General features: G+C 44.0%; 1 protein-coding gene across 6 annotated transcripts in view; it reads right to left on the bottom strand.

Moving 5' to 3' along the window:
• KDM5B (lysine demethylase 5B) overlaps positions 1–19672 on the bottom strand; it is a 179507-nt gene that overhangs the window by 82033 nt on the left and 77802 nt on the right. For all 6 annotated transcript variants that reach the window (XM_073319608.2, XM_073319607.2, XM_073319609.2 and 3 more), the window contains one exon: positions 8916–9097. In XM_073319608.2, the coding sequence (XP_073175709.2) occupies positions 8916–9097 (182 nt within the window). The remainder of the gene's footprint in view (positions 1–8915; positions 9098–19672) is intronic.

The raw sequence follows: 19672 nt of genomic DNA, 5'->3' as shown, positions 1-19672 counted from the left end.
AAGCAGGCTGTGAAGAGTTACAAAGGGATCTCAGAAAACTGGGTGTCTGGGCAACAAAATGGTAGTTTAAATTCAATGTTGATAAATGCAAAATAATGCACATTAGAAAACACAATCCCAATTATACATATAAAATGATGGGGTCTAAATTAGCTGTTACCACTCAAGAAAGAGATCTTGGAGTCATCATAGACAGTTCTCTGAAAACATCTGCTCACTGTGCAGCAGCAGTCCAATAGGCTAACAGAATTTTAGGAACCATTAGGAAAGGGATAGATAAGAAGACAGAAAATATCATAATGCCACTATATAAATCTACGGTACACCCACACCTTGTATACTGTAAGCAATTCTGATTGCCTCATCTCATAAAAGATGCATTAGAATTGGAAAAAGTATAGAGCAAGGCAACAAAAGTGATGAGGGGGATGGAACAGCTTCCATATAGAGCAATGTAAAAGATTGGGACTGTTCAGCTTGGACAAGCGATTACTGAGGGGGGTATGATAAAAGCGTATAAAATCATGAATGGTGTGGAGAAAATGAGTAAGGAAGTTTCATTTACCCCTTTACAGAACACATGAACCAGGGCTCACCCAATGAAATAAACAGGTGTAGTAGGAAGAGAGCCTGAAACATAAGCCCTTGTATCAGAGGCCTGGTATGAGGCAGGACCTGCTCACAGAATCTGGTAAGAACAGGGATGATACTGCATAAATACAATAGGCAGTAAACAAACAAAATAAACAAAAGAAAGTTCTTCTCACATTGCACAGTCAATCCATGGAACTTGTTGCCAGGGGATGTTGCAAAGGCCAAAACTATAATGGGGTTCAAAAAAGAATTAGGTAAGTTCACAGAGCATAGGTCCATTAATGCCTATTAGCCAAGATTGTCAGGGATGCAACCTAATGCTCAGGGTGTCCATAAACCTGATTGCTAGAAGCTGGGAAAGGGCAACAGGGTGGATCACTCAATAAAGTGCCCTGTTCTGTTCACTCCCTCTGAAGCATCTGGCACCCAACACCGTCAGAAGACAGGATATTGGGCTAGATGGATCATTGATCTGATCCCATATGGCCATTCTTATGTTCTTCTTATCTTCTTAGGAAGAAGGAAAACAAGCAATGCCTGCAGTCTGAGGGACTATGCTGGAAAGTATTTAGGGAGTCACATTGTTGACAAGCAACTTGAGATGAGTTTCCAGTGTGACAATGTAGCAAAAAGGGCTATATAAACAGGGGCGTACTGAGTACGTATCAAGTATCAGGGGTAACCATGTTAGTCTGTAGCCACAAAAAACAATGAGAAGCTCGGTGGTACCTTAAAAACTAACAGATTTATTTACACATAAGCGTTCGTGGGTAAATTTTTAAATACTTAGTCTTTAAGGTGCCACCGGACACCTCGTTGTTTGAGTAGGTATGTCTCTATATTGCATTGGTGTCACCTATACTGGAATATTGCGTACAGCCCTAGTTGTCCACATTTTAAAAAGGATGTTAAAAAAATGGTAATAATTTTTGCAACAGGAACTTGGTTAATCCTGTTGATGTATGAGGAAGAATGGAATTAAATTCCCTTTCCCATAGCCAAAGTGCTCGGAAGAATAAAAGATAAAATGTCACTAATCACAACAAATAAGATTCTGAACACTCAGAGAGAGCAGATATGCTGTTTAAGAAAGTGCCATTTCTACAGTCTCTTTAACCATACCACACTTTAAGGGATATAAATTGGCTTATGTGAAAACCTGTGAAAATTTATGACCACTATGGAAACAGACTTGGGGTGGGATGGAGGTGTGTAACATTGTGGTGCAGGCGGTGTGACCTAGTGGTCAGAACAGGAGTCAGACATACTGGTCTGATCAGAGCCAGAAGGTGGAACTGGAGTTGTGGTTGGGAGACAAGCAAATGGCTGGTGCCAGGAGTCAGAGCAGAACTGGAGTCATGGTCAGGAGATAAGCCAGTGGTTAGAGCAGAACCAAAGTTGTGGTCAGGAGACAAGCAAGTTGGTCAGAGCCAGGGGTTAGGAGAAGAGTCTGGTGCTTTTTGACCAGAAACAGGCACGGGTTTGGAGAAAGGTCCAGTAACGGAAAATGGTCTGGACCAGCTGCGGGCATGGAATGCTTTGAGCATCCTCTGTGCTGCTGTTGCTACATGGCTTAAATGATGATCTGCTGGATGTCCAATCAGGGAGCACACTCACTCTATGAGAGCTTATTGTGCCCAACCAAGCTCATTGGGTTGCCAGGTGGCTGTGCCTGCAGCCAATTGAGTTTCTGACAGTACCCCCACATGGGGTCCTCATCCCTGGCTTCTCAGGGTATCATTGGTGAAATTTCTGAAGGAGGTCAGGAGTGTGAACTTTATCTTCTGGCTCCCAAGATTACTCCTCTGGCCTGTACACTCCTTCCAGTCTATCAGATACTGGAGCTTTAACTGATCAATCTGAAATCAGTTCGCATACTTCCTCTTCCTGGACTATTACTGGGGTTGGGTCTACCCTGTCAGGGAAGAGATTGTCGATGAACATCTTGAGGGAAACACAAAAGATGCAGTGAATCTTGAGAGATTCTGGGAGCTGAAGACAACTATGTTTATTTGTTCAATGATCTGAAATGAACCCAGGCAATGGTGGTCAGTTTTCAAGTTCTGGGTCAAGACACAAATTTTATTCCCTACAGCATGGCTAGGGCAGCTCATCTCTTTTGGTTAGCTTATAAGATCCTTTAGCAGCCAGTAAGTGCTCTTTGAGGTCCTCTCCAGGACCATGGTTGCTTGGATGACAGAGCCTTCTGGTAGGTCCGGATGAAACCAGGGTGAAAACTGAAATTTGCAAAGAAGGGAGTCTGCTGAGTGGAAGCCTGGGTTAAGTTGTTGTATGCCAAATCGTCCAAACACAGTAGTGGAAGCCAATCATCCCAATGGAAATTCAAAAACCAGCAGATACTGCTCCAAGTTTCAGAGTAGCAGCGTGTTAGTCTGTATCCGCAAAAAGAAAAGAAGTACTTGTTAGTCTCTAAGGTGCCACAAGTACTCCTTTTCTTTTTGCTCCAAGTTTTGACTGATTCTTTCTATCTTGGCCATCTATCTGCAGATGGTAGGCTGTTGCGGTAAGGGGCCTGGTGCAGGGTTGGAGAAATTCCTGCCAGAACAAAGAAATAAACTGAGGACTTCAATCCAAAATTATGCATGTCAGCATGCTGATACCAGAAGACATACTCCAGGAAGACTGGTGTGGTTTTCACAGACAGATGAAATGGTGCGGCAAGGACTCAAATGGGCCATCTTGGTTAGAAGAACCACCACAGTCAGGATAACAGTGACCTTGAGAGCATGGTAATTTCACAATAAAATCCACAGAAAGAGCGAACCATGAACATGGCTATGTGGGATGGGGTTGAAGGAGGTCCAATGGCCTTGCTTGTGGTTTCTTCGTACAGGTGCAGAGTTCACATGATTGAACATAGTGTCTTAACATCTGTTTGTAGGGTTGATCACCAGCAGTACCTAGCAATCATGTTCCAGGTTTTACACTGACATAAATGACTCACCATGGGTAAGTCATGACACAGTCTTAGTACCTGAAGCCAGAAGTTGCCCTCAGGAATGCAGAGGTGATGCCCACAATAGATGTGGTCTTGTTGCAGGCAAAACCTTGAGTCTGGGGAGGCGCTGGTGATTCTTAGAGACCTGCAGATTGGGACCACAAACGGATCACCTCGTAGCCGTTTCTTGCCCCTGATCTGGGGTATTAACTGTCCCACTTTAGTATCCAAGAGAAGGGGAATGGAGAGGGAGGGACCTGGGCCCGCCCTCTACTCTGGGTCCCAGCCCAGGGGCCCTAGGGATAGCAGCAAACCACTTGAACTAGTGATTCCTTCCCCTGGGCTACTTCCCTCTCTGGCCCTTCAGCTTGTGGGGCTTCCTGCCCTCTCTCTGCTTGGGCCAGGTTTCTCCCAACCTCTTGTGTCTGTGGAGTCCCTCTGCTCTGCACAAGCCAGGTTTCCCTTTACCTAGGGTCTTGGTCTTCTGGCCCGCCACAGCACTTCTCCAAACTCTCCTCTGCTTCCCTCCAAACTGCTCTCCTTCAAACTGCTCTCTGCTCCAACACCAAACCACTCTGCTTCAACTCCTCCAACTGTCTGATTGAAACAGGGTTTTTTTTTAATCAGGTGACTGGCTTCAGGTGCTCTAATTAATCTATAGCAACCTCTCTTCCTTCTACAGGGAATAAGGCTCTCATCATCCTGGGGCTTACATATCTTCCCACTATCACCCTCCTGCTGGCCTCTGGCCATGCTGTATCACACACTTTATATCGGAGGGCACCTTCCACTTGGCGATAGCAGTCATATTCCGAGGGTCCCTGACAACTGCCACTAGGGAGATGACAAGGCCCAGAAACACCCTGGTATCCTTGTCAAATTTGTATTTCTCAGGTTTTGTGTTAAGTTGATTTTGGCAAGGCTGATCAAGAACAGTGTGCACATGGTGGTCATGGAGCTCTTGGTTCTCCCAAATTAAATGGAAGTTCCCCAGTGCTAGTTCATCTTTGATAGTCACTGAGCCCCTGCCTAAAGTCGTCACTCAATCCAGTGGGTGCCTGTGGCCAGATATTGAAATTTAACTAAATACTTAGCAATGGACCGGGGTCCCTGCTTTAGGGCATGGGGAGCAGCTTCTGCAGTATTTTCTCTATTAGAGACATCAAAGATGCCCGCCATTGCCTATACAAAGTTCTTGAAGCATTCAAAGAGAGGACTGGACCCCTCCAAGGGCCAGGACACCCACTTCAGGGCCTCTCTGATCATAGAATCATAGAATATCAGGATTGGAAGGGACCTCAGGAGGTCATCTAGTCCAACCCCCTGCTCAAAGCAGGGCCAATCCCCAATTTTTGCCCCAGATCCCTAAAAGGCCCCCTCAAGGATTGAACTCACAACCCTGGGTTTAGCAGGCCAATGCTCAAACCACTGAGGTATCCCTCCCCCCCGATGAGCAGACTAATTACTAATCCCACTTGGGACTGATCCCTGGCACACATCTGTGGCCATAACACAAACAGAAGATGGCACTGATTAAAGAACCCACAAAATTTTGCACAGTCCCCATCAAACTTACCTGCTAAGGGCACCTGGGGTTTACGGGATGAGGATGCAAGGATATGGGGAACAGGAGTCTGGGCTTGCACCTGGGACTGAAGGACTGCATTCTGGTAATGTAGCATGGTGATCTTGTTACACAGATCATACAGGACTACAACAACATTACAGAGGGCGAGTTGGGCTCCTACTAGGTACCTCTATACTGTGAGATGATGTCCCATCTTATCTTTTAGGAGGATGCTCAAACTGTCACACACTGGGGTGTAGGTACCGCAAACTAATGGTCAGAATGGGAGTCGGGTCTAGAGGTTGTAGCAGAACAGGAAGAGGGAACTGGAGTCATGAAGCCAGTGGTTACAACCAGCTGTCAGAGCCGAACCAGTCATGGTCAGGAGACAAGCCAGTGGTCAGAGCCAGGAGGTTTGGAGGAAGATAGAAACTGGGCCTGGAGCAGGAACAGTTGCGGGTTGGTGCAAGGACCAGTACAGGAAGCAGGTCCAGTGTTGCTGCAGGCACAGAATGCATTGAACAGCCACTGTGCTGCTGTTGCTACAAGACTTGAATGATGATCTGCTGGCTTGTGTGCAATCAGCACAGTCACTTAGCGAAAGAAATTGGGCTCAGCCGCTCTCATTAGGTGCCAGGTAACTGCACTTGGAGCCAGCTGAGTTCCTGACAAGAGGACCATCTTGTCCTTGTGCAGTGAGTCATATAGAGTTATAACCATCAGTGATTGCAACTCACTGCCCCTCCTGGCAGATGTGACAACTATCAGAATGGCCATTTTGTTAGACAGGTGATCCAAGGACTAACGCTGCAGGGGCTCAAAAGGGGGAGGACAGAACTCCATGAGTTTTGTTAGTAGCAAAACTCAATTCCTAGAGAGGGACAAGCTATGTCATGGAAGAAAAGAGAGTAGTCAGGCCTTTAAGTAACCACAACGAGGGTGCTTGTGGGTAACACACTAATAAAGCATATAGGTGAACCTTTATGGATGCTGTAGACACTATACATAAAGAGTTCTGGACTAAGTAGTTCAAAACTGCACAGATAAAAGAGAAATGAGGTACAAATCCTCTATCCGTTGCACAGATAGCCCCTTCATTTCTGACCACATCATTTCACAGTGGCAAGCTTTCTGGACTAAATGAGATTCTCCTATGAAGGAGATTCTCTGACAAGGGGATAAAGCAGAACTTGTCCCACCTGATCTGAAGCCCTAGAGAGTGAAACAAATGTCACATCTAGTCCACTATGTTTTCTGAGTTATGCTGCTACTATGGCAAACATTGTGTAAATATCCAGAAGGAGCATGCTTTACCTTGATAGCTGCCACCTCCACCATATTCTGAGACCCTGGGATCCACTTTACACCACTGGGTATGTGTTATTCTGGTCCCGACTGACCAGGCCAGAGCAAGGGACCCAGGTGACATTGCCACGTCCACTGGCTTTGGCTGAATCCTGACCATCGCCTGGGATGTGAGAATTTGTCCTCTCCCTAAATCATTTATGTTCTCTTCCTATCCCTCTCTTTTTTCCTTCTAATAAGAGTTTAGCTTACCCAGTCAAAACTGGTTTCAGAGTAACAGCCGTGTTAGTCTGTATTCGCAAAAAGAAAAGGAGTACTTGTGGCACCTTAGAGACTAACCAATTTATTAGAGCATAAGCTTTCGTGAGCTACAGCTCACTTACACTGCGAAGAGCCTGTGACCAAAGAGGCAGCTAAAAGTGATACCCTAAACTGCACACTGCTGGTACAAGTTTGCCAGCTGTTGGAGTGGCTGATAAAACTGTGCGCTATGTCTGTGTTTTTCCAGCAGTGAGGATGCAAGTGAAAGTCAACACCAGAGATGAAAGCTGAATTTTCTAACTTTGCTGTTCTCTTCTTTCCCCTTTTACATGCATTTGTTTTGTTTTGTCTTCTTGGAAAAGGGACTGGACTTTAACAGCAGCAATAGTTCTAGCCCATCTTAACTTTTTCGCTGTTTCCCAAAAAGGACAGTTACCACCATTGTTGATACCACCTAAAAAACTGTCAAATCCCTATAAAAAATCACTCTACATCTAAAGAAAAAGGGAATGGGATTATGGTTAAAATAAAAGCCTTATTTAATATTTTGTATTTCAAATACTTTAACATTTCCCCTTCTTTTTCTGTATTTTTAATAAAAGGTTAAGAGACTATTTAATTGTGTGTTTGCTACGGAAAATAAGTAGGCTGAGTTAAAACCAAGAAGGTCTCTGTGTCAACTCGAAAGCTCTCTCTCACCAACAAAAGTTGGTCCCATAAAAGTTATGACCTCACTCACCGTGTCCCCCCTAACATCCTGAGGCCAACATGGTTACAACACTGCATACATTTAATATTGGGCAGTTTCAGGTCACCTTTCTCTGAGCCCTATATTCCATCAAAATTAATACAGGAGATCTCTGCCCTCTTAGATACTGCAGGTGAAATAGATGGCATTATTCAGATGTCTCTGGCTGGGATAGGGAGTCCTTCACTTAGAGGGCGAGTGATCCTGTCTTTGGCCTTAACCTCCAGTTTCCAGTTGCAAGGTGTGGGCCATCCTACTGAACAGCCCCTGAAATTGCAGAAATTTGTCCAGAGGACAAGCTACCGAGGAATCTATATTTTTATCCAGCAAAGTAGCTTCAGTGATAACACCTCCTGTAGGTATCCCTTGATCATCAGAAGTCATTTCCTCATACCCTGAAGCCTCACCTCCAATGAACTGTGAAGAAGGCTGAGGAAGGACAGGTTTCTGGTGCTGGAAGTGGAAGCTGGGCCATGACGTAGCAAATTACTCTAAAGTGGATTACACACAGCTAAACACATCAACTATTGAAAATAAAGGCTAGAAAAATGTCTACAAGTGAAGACAGGACAGAGTGGTTTCTAATGTTCTCCACTGCAAAGCAGAAGGAAGCAAGGCAGTTGGAACTACATTTCTTAATATGGGTTCTGAAAGCAAACCCTAATGCCCGGGTGCGGAACTATTCTGGAAAGCTGTGACTCTCTGAAAAGGACTTGAGGAAAATGGTGGTTAGCTAAATTAAAATGAGCTCCTTTTGCAAAACTGTGGCTAAGAGGGGTAGATACGATTCTTGGACATACCAACAGAGGAAGACTGAGTAGGACTGTGGTATTATCTTTGCATGCAGCACTGGTGAGACCATGACTGGAATTATATTTCCAGTTATGTCCACATTTTTAAAAAAGGAAGTTGAAAAACTGGAAAGGGTTCAGGTAAGAGCTAGAAGAATCAGTCGAGGTGTGGAAAATGTGCCCCACAGCGAGAAATTTAAGACATTCATCTATTTTGTGGGTAAGAAGAATGGCTCCCTTCAACATTGTGTTGATTAAAGAGCTGACTTGATGATAATCAACAACTACTTATGTGGAGAGAAGATTTCTAATAGCACAAAACTCAACCTATCAGACAAAATAATACAAAGATCCAATAACTGTAAATCACAGCTAGACATATTTAAACTGGAAATTAAGTACAAGTTTTAACATTGAGGATAAGCAACCTTTGGAACAACTTAGCAAGAGATGTCTTTACATCAAGATTGGATGTCTCTAAAAGATAGACTCTAGCTCAACCACAAGTTACTGAGTTTGATGCAGGATTTCGCTGGTTGAAATTCTATGGCACGTATTATGCGGGGGGTGAGATTAGAGTACCATAAGAGTTCCTTCAGCCTTAAAAATCTATGCACTTACAACCTGGACTTAGTCCCTACAAATCAGTGGGGGCTTTGGGATTATTTCCCCCTCCTCTCCAAAACTCACCAATGCAGATAGTTAATGGAATAGCTCCAGTGGTCCTCAATATGCCAGCAAAATGAAGAAAAGCACATTCCTACATAGAGCCAGGGCAATTTCATTCCACATATATCTGCAGTGATGTGAGCAAGTACAGACTGCTCCATCACAGGCATGTTGTTCAAATTCCAGCCACTATCAAGATATTCCTAAAAGTGGAACAGAAAAAAAGAGTCACTGGTCTAAGCCACATCAAGTAAACAACAAAAATGGAAGTAACTTACCTGTTCAGTAACTGAAGTTTTTCGAGATGTGTTATTTATGTGTGTTCCACTGGAGATTGGAAGGCTTTGGCCAGCAGTGTCCATTGAGGCTATGCAGGGAGCAGATGCAATCAAGCCCTCCTGTGCTTGAGGATATATAGGGTGTGGAGCAACCAACCACCCTCAGTTCCTTCACCACTACCCAATCCAAGTATTGGACTCAGCAGTTGTGGGGAAATGAGGGTATGTTATGGAACACATACAGACACACATCCAAAGAGGTCGAGTTACTGAACAGGTAAGTAACTTCCATTTCTTCTTTGAGTGCTTGTCTATGTGTGTGCCATGTCTGGTGTCTCCCAAGCAGTATCCATAAAAGAGGGGGTGGGAAATACTGCAAATCTCATTGAACAGGGATTTTAATACATCCTTGTTAAAATCGAGCATCTGGACGTGCCGTCTCCAACAGAGTAATGTTTTGTGAAGATACATTCATTACCGCAGGAGGCAGCCCTACAAATAGCAATTAAAGGAACACCTCTAAACGAGGCTGCCTGTGCCTTGGTTGAATGTGCTCTGATGTTCCCAGGGAGCTGTAAAATGACCGTATCATAACTTTATACAACCTGACACCCATCTAGAAATTCTCTGGGTTGCAACTACCTGAGACCCTTAGATCTTTCAGCAACAGGGGGAAAAAAACCAGCCTTGGGGATGATCCAAATTATTTTATCCTTTCAGCTAAAAGGGCAAGACCCATAAGGACATCTAATGTGTGCACTGCAGCTTTACCCTTGGTTGACTGTGTTTCACAAAGGATACTGGTAAATATAGCAATTGATTTAAACGAAAATCAGACAGCACCTTAAGAAGGAATTTAGGGTGCAGTCCGAGAATAATCTTGAGTTTGTGAAAAATCGTAGACTACACCCAGCAATAAGTGCTTGCAACTCAATCACATTATGTGAGAAATGTAATAGCCATAAAACATGCTCTTTTCAGGGACAAATGCAACAAGGAACCAATGGTTTGAAAGACCTGTTATTACAACAGTGAGATCCCAAAAGGAGTAGGCTGCTGCCTAAGGGGAGAAATTCTAACAAGTCCTTAAAAAAAATTCACCAAAGGATGAGAAGAGAGACTGTATAATCCTAAACTGGACAACAATGAGCCAAAGCAGCATTCAAATTGACATGCAGAGAATTAACTGAAAGACCTGAAGTTTCAAGAATATTAGGAATTGTCATTTCCATTGAAGAAAGATTGCACTGTGTTTACACACTCAGACTTCAAGGACAGAAGGGACCATTATGATCATCTAGTCTGACCTGCACAGTGTGGCCACAGAACCTCAATCACCCACTCCTGTAATAAACTCATAATCTCTGACTCATCTACTGAAGTCCTCAAATCTTGATTTAAAGACTTCAAGTTACAGAGAATCCACCATTCACCCTAGTGCAAACCAGCAACTGACCCATGCCCCACATTGCAGAGGAAAGCAAAAAAAAAAAAAACCCCGAGGTCTCTGCCAATCTGACCTGGGGGAAAATTCCTTCCCAACCTCAAATATGGCAATCAGTTATATATATGCGCATATAGGCAAGACCCACTACACAGACAGCTGGCAAATAATTCTCTGTAGTAACTCAGAACCTTCTTCATCTAGTTTCCATCTGCAACCATTGGAGATATTTCCCAATAGCAGTCATGTGTTGGCCAAGTGCCATTGTAGGCAATCTCAATCATACTATTACCTCCATAAATTTATCAAGGTCAGTCTTGAAACAAGTTGATGGTTTTTTGACCCACTTCTCCCCTTGGAAGGCTATTCCAGAACTTCACTCCTCCAATGGTAAGAAACCTTTGTCCAATTTCAAACCTAAACTTAATAATGGTCAGTTTATATCCATTTGCCCTTCTGCCAACATTGGCCCTTAACTTAAATAACTCCTCTCCCTCCCACCCTGGTGTTTAACCCTCATGCGCATTTATAGAGAACAATCATAATTCCCCTCATCCTTTGTTTTGTTAGGCTAAACGAGCCAAGCCCCTAAGTCTCTTCTCATAAAGTAGGTTCTCCATTCCTTTGATCATCCTAGGAGCCCTTCTCTGTACCTGTTCCAGTTTGAATTCATCTTTCTTAAACATAGGAGACAAGAACTGTACACAGTATTCCAGATGAGGTTTCACAAGTGCCTTGTATAATGGTAATGACACTTCCCTATCTCTACTGGAAATACCTCATCTGATGCATCTTAGTTTTGCATTAATCTTTTTCATGGCCGCATCACATTGGCAGCTCATAGTCATCCTGTGATTCACCCAAGTATTTCTCCTCTATCTCTTCCAACTCATATGCCCCCACCTTATAGTAAAAATTCTTGTTGTTAATCCCCAAGTGCATGACTTTGCAATATTAATTTCATCCCATTTCTATTACTCCAGTTTTCAAGGTCATCAAAATCTTGCGTGATATTCCGGTTCTCTTCTGTATTGGCAATATTTCCCAACTTTGTGTCATCTGCAAATTTTACTACCACACTCCCACTTTTTGTGCCAAGGTCACTAATGAAAATGTTCAGTAAGATTGGTCCCAAGACTGATCCTTTAGGAACTCCATTTGTAGTCTCCCTCCACTCTGACAGTGCACCTTTCAGCATTACCTGTTGCAGTCTCCCCTTTAACCGGTTATTACCTACCTTTCAATTCTCATATTAATTCCCATTTTATCCAATTTGACTAATAATATCCTATGTGGAACTGTATCAAATGCAGTAGTTCTAATCTACCTGGATTTCAGTAAAGCATTTTTTTGTATAGAAACCTGGTTATCTTCTCAAAGAAAGATAAGTCTGGTCTTGCACAATCTATCTTTCATAAAACCAGGTTGTATTTTATCCCAATTACTGTTTACCTCTATGTCCTTAACAGCTCTCTCTTTCAAAATATTTTCATAGATTCATAGATATTAAGGTCAGAAGGGACCATCATGATCATCTAGTCTGACCTCCTGCACAATGCAGGCCACAGAATCTCACCCACCCACTCCTGTGATAAACCTCTCACCTATGTCTGAGCTACTGAAGTCCTCAAATCGTGGTTTAAAGACTTCAAGGAGCAGAGAATCCTCCAGCAAGTGACCCGTGCCCCATGCTACAGAGGAAGGCGAAAAACCTCAAGGGCCTCTTCCAATCTGCCCTGAAGGAAAATTCCTTCCTGACCCCAAATATGGTGATCAGCTGAACCCTGAGCATGTGGGCAAGATTCACCAGCCAGATACCCAGGAAAGAATTCTCTGTAGTAACTCAGACCCCACCCCATCAAACATCCCATCACAGGCCATTGGGCCTATTTACCATGAATATTTAATGATCAATTAATTGACAATATCATATTATCCCATCATACCATCTCCTCCATAAACTTATCAAGTTTAATCTTAAAGCCGGATAGGTCTTTTGCCCCCACTGCTTCCCTTGGAAGGCTATTCCAAAACTTCACTCCTCTGATGGTTAGAAACCTTCATCTAATTTCAAGTCTAAACTTCCCGATGGCCAGTTTATATCCATTTGTTCTTGTGTCCACATTGGTACTGAGCTTAAATAATTCCTCGCCCTCTCCGGTATTTATCCCTCTGATATATTTATAGAGAGCAATCATATCTCCCCTCAACCTTCTTTTGGTTAGGCTAAACAAGCCAAGCTCCTTGAGTCTCCTTTCATAAGACAGGTTTTCCATTCCTCGGATCATCCTAGTAGAACTTCTCTGTACCTGCTCCAGTTTGAATTCATCCTTCTTAAACATGGGAGACCAGAACTGCACACAGTATTCCAGGTGAGGTCTCACCAGTGCCTTGTATAACGGTACGAACACCTCCTTATCTCTACTGGAAATACCTTGCCTACCACATTAGCTTTTTCACAGCTATATCACATTGGCTGCTCATAGTCATCCTGTGATCAACCAATACTCCAAGGTCCTTCTCCTCCTCCGCTACTTCTAATTGATGCGTCCCCAGCTTATTATTAAAATTCTTGTTATTAATCCCTAAATGCATGACCTTACACTTCTCACTATTAAATTTCATCCTATTACCATTACTCCAGTTTACAAGGTCATCCAGATCTTCCCATATGATATCCTGGTCCTTCTCTGTATTGGCAATACCTCCCAGCTTTGTATCATCTGCAAACTTTATTAGCACACTCCCACTTTTTGTGCTGAGGTCAGTAATAAAAAGATTAAACAAGATTGGTCCCAAAACCGATCCCTGAGGAACTCCATTAGTAACCTCCCTCCAGCCTGACAGTTCACCTTTCAGTATGACCCACTGTAGTCTCCCTGTTAACCAATTCCTTGTCCACCTTTCAATTTTCATATTGATCTCCATCTTTTCCAATTTAATTAATAATTCCCCATGTGGCACAGTATCAAACGCCTTACTGAAATCTAGATAAATTAGATCCACTGCGTTTCCTTTGTCTAAAAAATCTGTTACTTTCTCAAAGAAGGAGATCAGGTTGGTTTGGCACAATCTACCTTTTGTAAAACCATGTTGTATTTTGTCCCATTTACCATTGACCTCAATGTCCTCAACTATTTTTCCTTCAAAATTTTTTCCAAGACTACAGATGTCAAACTAACAGGCTTGTAGTTACCCGGATCACTTTTTTTCCTTTCTTAAAAATAGGAACTATGTTAGTAATTCTCCAATCATACGGTACAACCCCTGAGTTTACAGATTCATTAAAAATTCTTGCTAATGGGCTTGCAATTTCATGTGCCAATTCCTTTAATATTCATGGATGAAGATTATGTGGGCCCCCCAATTTAGTCCCATTAAGCTGTTCGAGTTTCGCTTCTACCTCAGATATGGTAATATCTACCTCCATATCCTCATTCCCATTTGTCATGCTACCATTATCCCGAAGATCCTCATTAGCCTTATTAAAGGCTGAGGCAAAGTATTTGTTTAGACATTGGGCCATGCCTAGATTATCCTTAACCTCCACTCCATCCTCAGTGTTTAGCAGTCCCACTTCTTCTTTCTTTGTTTTCTTCTTATTTATATGGCTATAGAACCTTTTACTATTGGTTTTAATTCCCTTCGCAAGGTCCAACTTTACTCTATTACAGGAGAGGGTGGGTGAGGTTCTGTGGCCTGTGTTGTGCAAGAGGTCAGACTAAATGATTACGATGCTCCCTTCAAGCCTATAAACTCTAGAACACTGATATGAAGCTGGGTTTTTTTATTAGACTGTTTGGCCTTCTCTGAGATGGGCTCCCATTTCAACATTGATGCATATGTGAAAATCAACTTTTCAGGAAGTTATGGGGAGAAAGGAACTTTACAAACTTGCGGTGGATCCTTGCACCAATTGAGAGAATCCAAAACTTGCTGTGGGATCCACAGCATCATGACCATATTGTGAACCCACAAGGGGTTGTTAAGACAACGTAGATGCAGTCTCACAAATAGAGTTACCAGACTGCATGAAGCAACATGGCCCAACAGGCAAAGACGTGTTCTCACTGCTGACTGATCAGTTCTCACATGTTGTTTAACCTGGCTTGAGGCAGAAATACCTTTGCTGCTGTGGAATTTATGAGGGCCCCAAAAAATTCTATTCTTTGAGCTGGAGTTGCACAAGACTTGTCCTTGTTTATTCCGAGTCCCATGCTGGTGATCAAGAGTATGATCAATATCCAATACTTATTTCTGGGGGGAGAGGTGAGAAGAATAATCCTGCACCAACCAATAATTGAGATATGGCTAAACTAAACTGTTCCTACATCTTAAACGCACTGCAACTACGGCCAGGCATTTTGTAAAAGTCATTGGGTCTGATCATCAGCCAACAGACTGCACCCTGTACTGGTAATGCACGTTGCCCACTACAAAAACACACATTTTTCTGATGTGCCAGATGAATGGAAATATGGAAATAAGCATCTTGTAGATTGGGAGCTGTGACCCAATCAAGAGGATCTAGGACAGAAGTGTGGAAGAGAGGGTTACAATGCAAAATCTGAACTGATGTACAAAAAAAAAAAAAAAAAAAAGTATATTCCTCAGGTCTAATATTGGACGCCAGCCTCCTGATTTTGTAGGAATTAGAAATTATCAGTAATAGAATCCCTCCTCCCTTCCCAAGGGGAACCCAACTGAACCTGTTCCTGAAGTAGATTCTTGTGAGAGCGGTCCTGAAGAGGGATAGGAAAGGAGGTTGTGGGGTGGGCACATTCTTCAACTGGATAAAAGTGTCTTTTTGAACTATTTCCAGCACCATCGGTTGGTGGTGATATCCTTCCAGGCTTCCTGTAAGTAATGCAAATGGACCCCAAAAGTGGTAGAGAAAGATTGATTGACAGCTCTTGATGTAAGCATTAAATCAACTGCTTGGACAATGAGAATATTTTAGTATTAGCTATAGAGGAGGTAGAAGAAAGTGTTCTTCTAGGAGGGCACTGCTTCTTCCTAGACTCTGCTAAGGATGATAAAATGTAGTAGTGAATGACTACAGCAATTGCCTCTGACAACGGGACTTCTTCCTCTAATACTGGAGCTTAAGAAGGCAGAACAGAGGACAGCACAGCAGCTACTGAAGCAACCCAAACACACAGTGCCGGAGAATCGGTCACCGTTGGCCCCAACGAACTTCAGGTTCTCTCTTTATGAGACCCAACAGAGACTCGGGGTCATTTTAGAAGCAGATCTCTTTCAAGAGCAAGACAGTGGGGGACGTCTCCCTCTTTTTGTTTTTTTTTTTTGAGCAGTTTTAGTTGTGGACTGATCCCTAAGCTCCTTTCGGAAAAAGCGTTTACTCCCATCTGCCTGAGCAGAGGTTGAGGCCACAGCGGAAGTCATTTGTGCTGACAATTGTCCCAGACTGGGAGGATCCTGACCCTTTTCAGGGTCTGAAGCAGGCCTAACTAATTTGTTTAAGAGAAAAAGTTTTAGCCTGTTTTCTGACTGGCTAAATGGCAGTTCTGTTTGTTTGTCTTTCCTCCACAGGACAGAAGCGACTTTGTCTGTACAAAGTGCAAGCTGGTCTCCATATTGGAAGAGAAGGTTCAAGGTCTGGAGAAAAAAGCATTGACCTTGCATTGCAGAAGAGAAACTGAAGATTTCCTTCACAGATGTCAGGATATGCTTCTACGAACACAACATTCTGAAGATTCAGAGCAGGCTGAACAGCGGGGGCAGAAGGATGGTGAAGAAATTTGGCAGCATGTAACCTCCAGAACAAGAAAGGGCAGCGTCCATGTTCCAGCAATGCAGATACAGGTAAGCAACCGTTTTCATGTTCTCTCCACTGGTACTAATGCAGAGGGTGGACTAGATGATACATCTGAGGGGAGGGAGCAGAAAGAGACTCCGCCGATTGGAAGGCATGAGAAGCACTGTCCTAGGGATGGGAGTTCCACGACCACCGCTCCTAAGAGAAGGACGCGGGTGGTGATGGTCGGGGACTCCCTCCTCGGGGGGACTGACTCATCTATCTGTTACCCCGACCTGGAAAACCGAGAAGTCTACTGCTTGTGAGGAGCTAGGATTCACGATATGACAGTGAAACTGCCGAGACTCATCAAGCCCTCGGATCGCTACCCCTTCCTGCTTCTCCACGTGGGCACCGATGATATTGCCAACAATGACCTTGAGCAGATCATGGCAGACTACATGGCTCTGGGAAGAAGGATAAAGGAGTTTGAGGCGCAAGTGGTGTTCTCGTCCATCCTCCCCGTGGAAGGAAAAGGCCTGGGTAGAGATCGTCGAATCGTGGAAGTCAACGAATGGCTACACAGGTGGTGTCGGAGAGAAAGCTTTGGATTCTTTGACCATGGGATGGTGTTCCAAGAAGGAGGAGTGCTGGGCAGAGACGGGCTCCACCTAACAAAGAGAGGGAAGAGCATCTTCGCAAGCAGGCTGGCTAACCTAGTGTGGAGGGCTTTAAACTAGGTTCACCGGGGGAAGGAGACCAAAGCCCTGAGGTAAGTGGGATACTGGGAGGAAGCACGAGCAAGAGAGCGCAAGAGGGGAGGGCTCCTGCCTCATACTGAGAAAACGGGATAATCAGCGATTTATCTCAAGTGCCTATATACAAATGCAAGAAGCCTGGGAAATAAGCAGGGAGAACTGGAAGTCCTGGCACAGTCAAGGAATTATGATGTGATTGGAATAACCGAGACTTGGTGGGATAACTCACATGACTAGAGTACTGTCATGGATGGATATAAACTGATCAGAAAGGACACGCAAGGCAGAAAAGGTGAGGGAGTTGCACTGCATGTAAGAGAGCCGTATGAGTGCTCAGAGCTCCGGTATGAAACTGCAGAAAAACCTGAGAGTCTCTGGATTAAGTTTAGAAGCGTGAGCAACAAGGGTGATGTCGTGGTGGGAGTCTGCTATAGACCACTGGACCAGGGGGATGAGGTGGACGAGGCTTTCTTCCAGCAACTAACGGAAGTTACTAGATCGCAGGCCCTTGTTCTCATGCGAGACTTCAATCACCCTGATATCTGCTGGGAGAGCAATAAAGCCGTGCACAGACAATCCAGGAAGTTTTTGGAAAGTGTAGGGGACAATTTCCTGGTGCAAGTACTGGAGAACCAACTAGGGGCAGAGCTCTTCTTGACTTGCTGCTCACAAACCGGGAAGAATTAGTAGGGGAAGCAAAAGTGGATGGAACCTGGGAGGCAGTGACCATGAGTTAGTAAAGTTCTGGATCCTGACACAAGGAAGAAAGGAGAGCAGCAGAATACGGACCCTGGACTTCAGAAAAGCAGACTTTGACTCCCTCAGGGAACTGATGGGCAGGATCCCCTGGGAGAATAACATGAGGGGGAAAGGAGTCATAGAATATGAGGGTTGGAAGGGACCTCAGGACGTCATCTAGTCCAACCCCCTGCTCAAAGCAGGACCGATCCCCAATTAAATCATCCCAGCCAAGGCTTTCTCAAGCCTGACCTTAAAAACTTCTAAGGAAGGAGATTCCACCACCTCCCTAGGTAACACATTCCACTGTTTCACCACCCTTCTAGTGAAAAAGTTTTTCCTAATATCCAACCTAAATCTCTCCCACTGCAACTTGAGACCATTACTCCTTGTTCTGTCATCTGCTACCACTGAGAACAGTCTAGAGCCATCCTCTTTGGAACCCCCTTTCAGGTAGTTGAAAGCAGCTATCAAATCCCCCCTCATTCTTCTCTTCTGTAGACGAAACATCCCCAGTTCCCTCAGCCTCTCCTCATAAGTCATGTGTTCCAGTCCCCTAATCATTTTTGTTGCCCTCCACCGGACTCTTTCCAATTTTTCCACATCCCTCTTGTAGTGTGGGGCCCAAAACTGGACACAGCACTGCAGATGAGGCCTCACCAGTGTCGAATAGAGGGGAACAATCATGTCCCTCCATCTGCTGGCAATGCACCTACTTATACAGACCAAAATGCCATTGGCCTTCTTGGCAACAAGGGCACACTGTTGACTCATATCCAGCTTCTCGTCCACTGTCACCCCTAGGTCCTTTTCTGCAGAACTGCTGCCGAGCCATTCAGTCCCTAGTCTGTAGCGGTGCATGGGATTCTTCCATCCAAAGGGCAGGACTCTGCACTTGTCCTTGTTGAACCTCATCAGATTTCTTTTGGCCCAGTCCTCCAATTTGTCTAGGTCCATCTGTATCCTATCCCTACCCTCCAGTATCTACCTCTCCTCCAAGTTTCGTGTCATCTGCAAACTTGCTGAGGGTGCAATCCACACCATCCTCCAGATCATTTATGAAGATACTGAACAAAACCGGCCCCAGGACCGACCCTTGGGGCACTCCACTTGATACCGGCTGCCAACTAGACATGGAGTCCAGGTGAGCTGGCTGTATTTTAAAGAAACCTTATTGAGACTGCAAGAATGAACAATCCCGATGTGTAGAAAGAATAGTAAATATGGCAGGCGACCAGCTTGGCTTAACAGTGAAATCCTTGCTGATCTTAAACACAAAAAAAGAAGTTTACAAGAAGTGGAAGATTGGACAAATGACCAGGGAGGAGTATAAATATATTGCTCAGCCATGCAGGAGTTAAATCAGGAAGGCCAAATCACACCTGGAGTTGTAGCTAGCAAGAGATGTTAAGAGTAACAAGAAGGGTTTCTTCAGGTATGTTAGCAAGAAGAAGAAAGTCAAGGAAAGCGTGGGCTCCTTACTGAATGAGGGAGGCAACCTAGTGACAGAGGATGTGGAAAAAGCTAATGTACTCAATGCTTTTTTTTTAGAGTAACACCCGTGTTAGTCTGTATTCGCAAAAAGAAAAGGAGTACTTGTGGCACCTTAGAGACTAACCAATTTATTTGAGCATGAGCTTTCGTGAGCTACACCTCACTTCATCGGATGCAACATGCACAACATCGGATGCATCTGATGAAGTGAGCTGTAGCTCACGAAAGCTTATGCTCAAATAAATTGGTTAGTCTCTAAGGTGCCACAAGTCCTCCTTTTCTTTTTGCGAATGCTTTTTTTGCCTCTG

This window comes from Lepidochelys kempii, chromosome 21, assembly GCF_965140285.1.
Source record: "Lepidochelys kempii isolate rLepKem1 chromosome 21, rLepKem1.hap1, whole genome shotgun sequence".
Classification (NCBI taxonomy): Eukaryota; Metazoa; Chordata; order Testudines; family Cheloniidae; genus Lepidochelys; species Lepidochelys kempii.
This window is presented reverse-complemented; position numbering and strand designations above follow the sequence as displayed.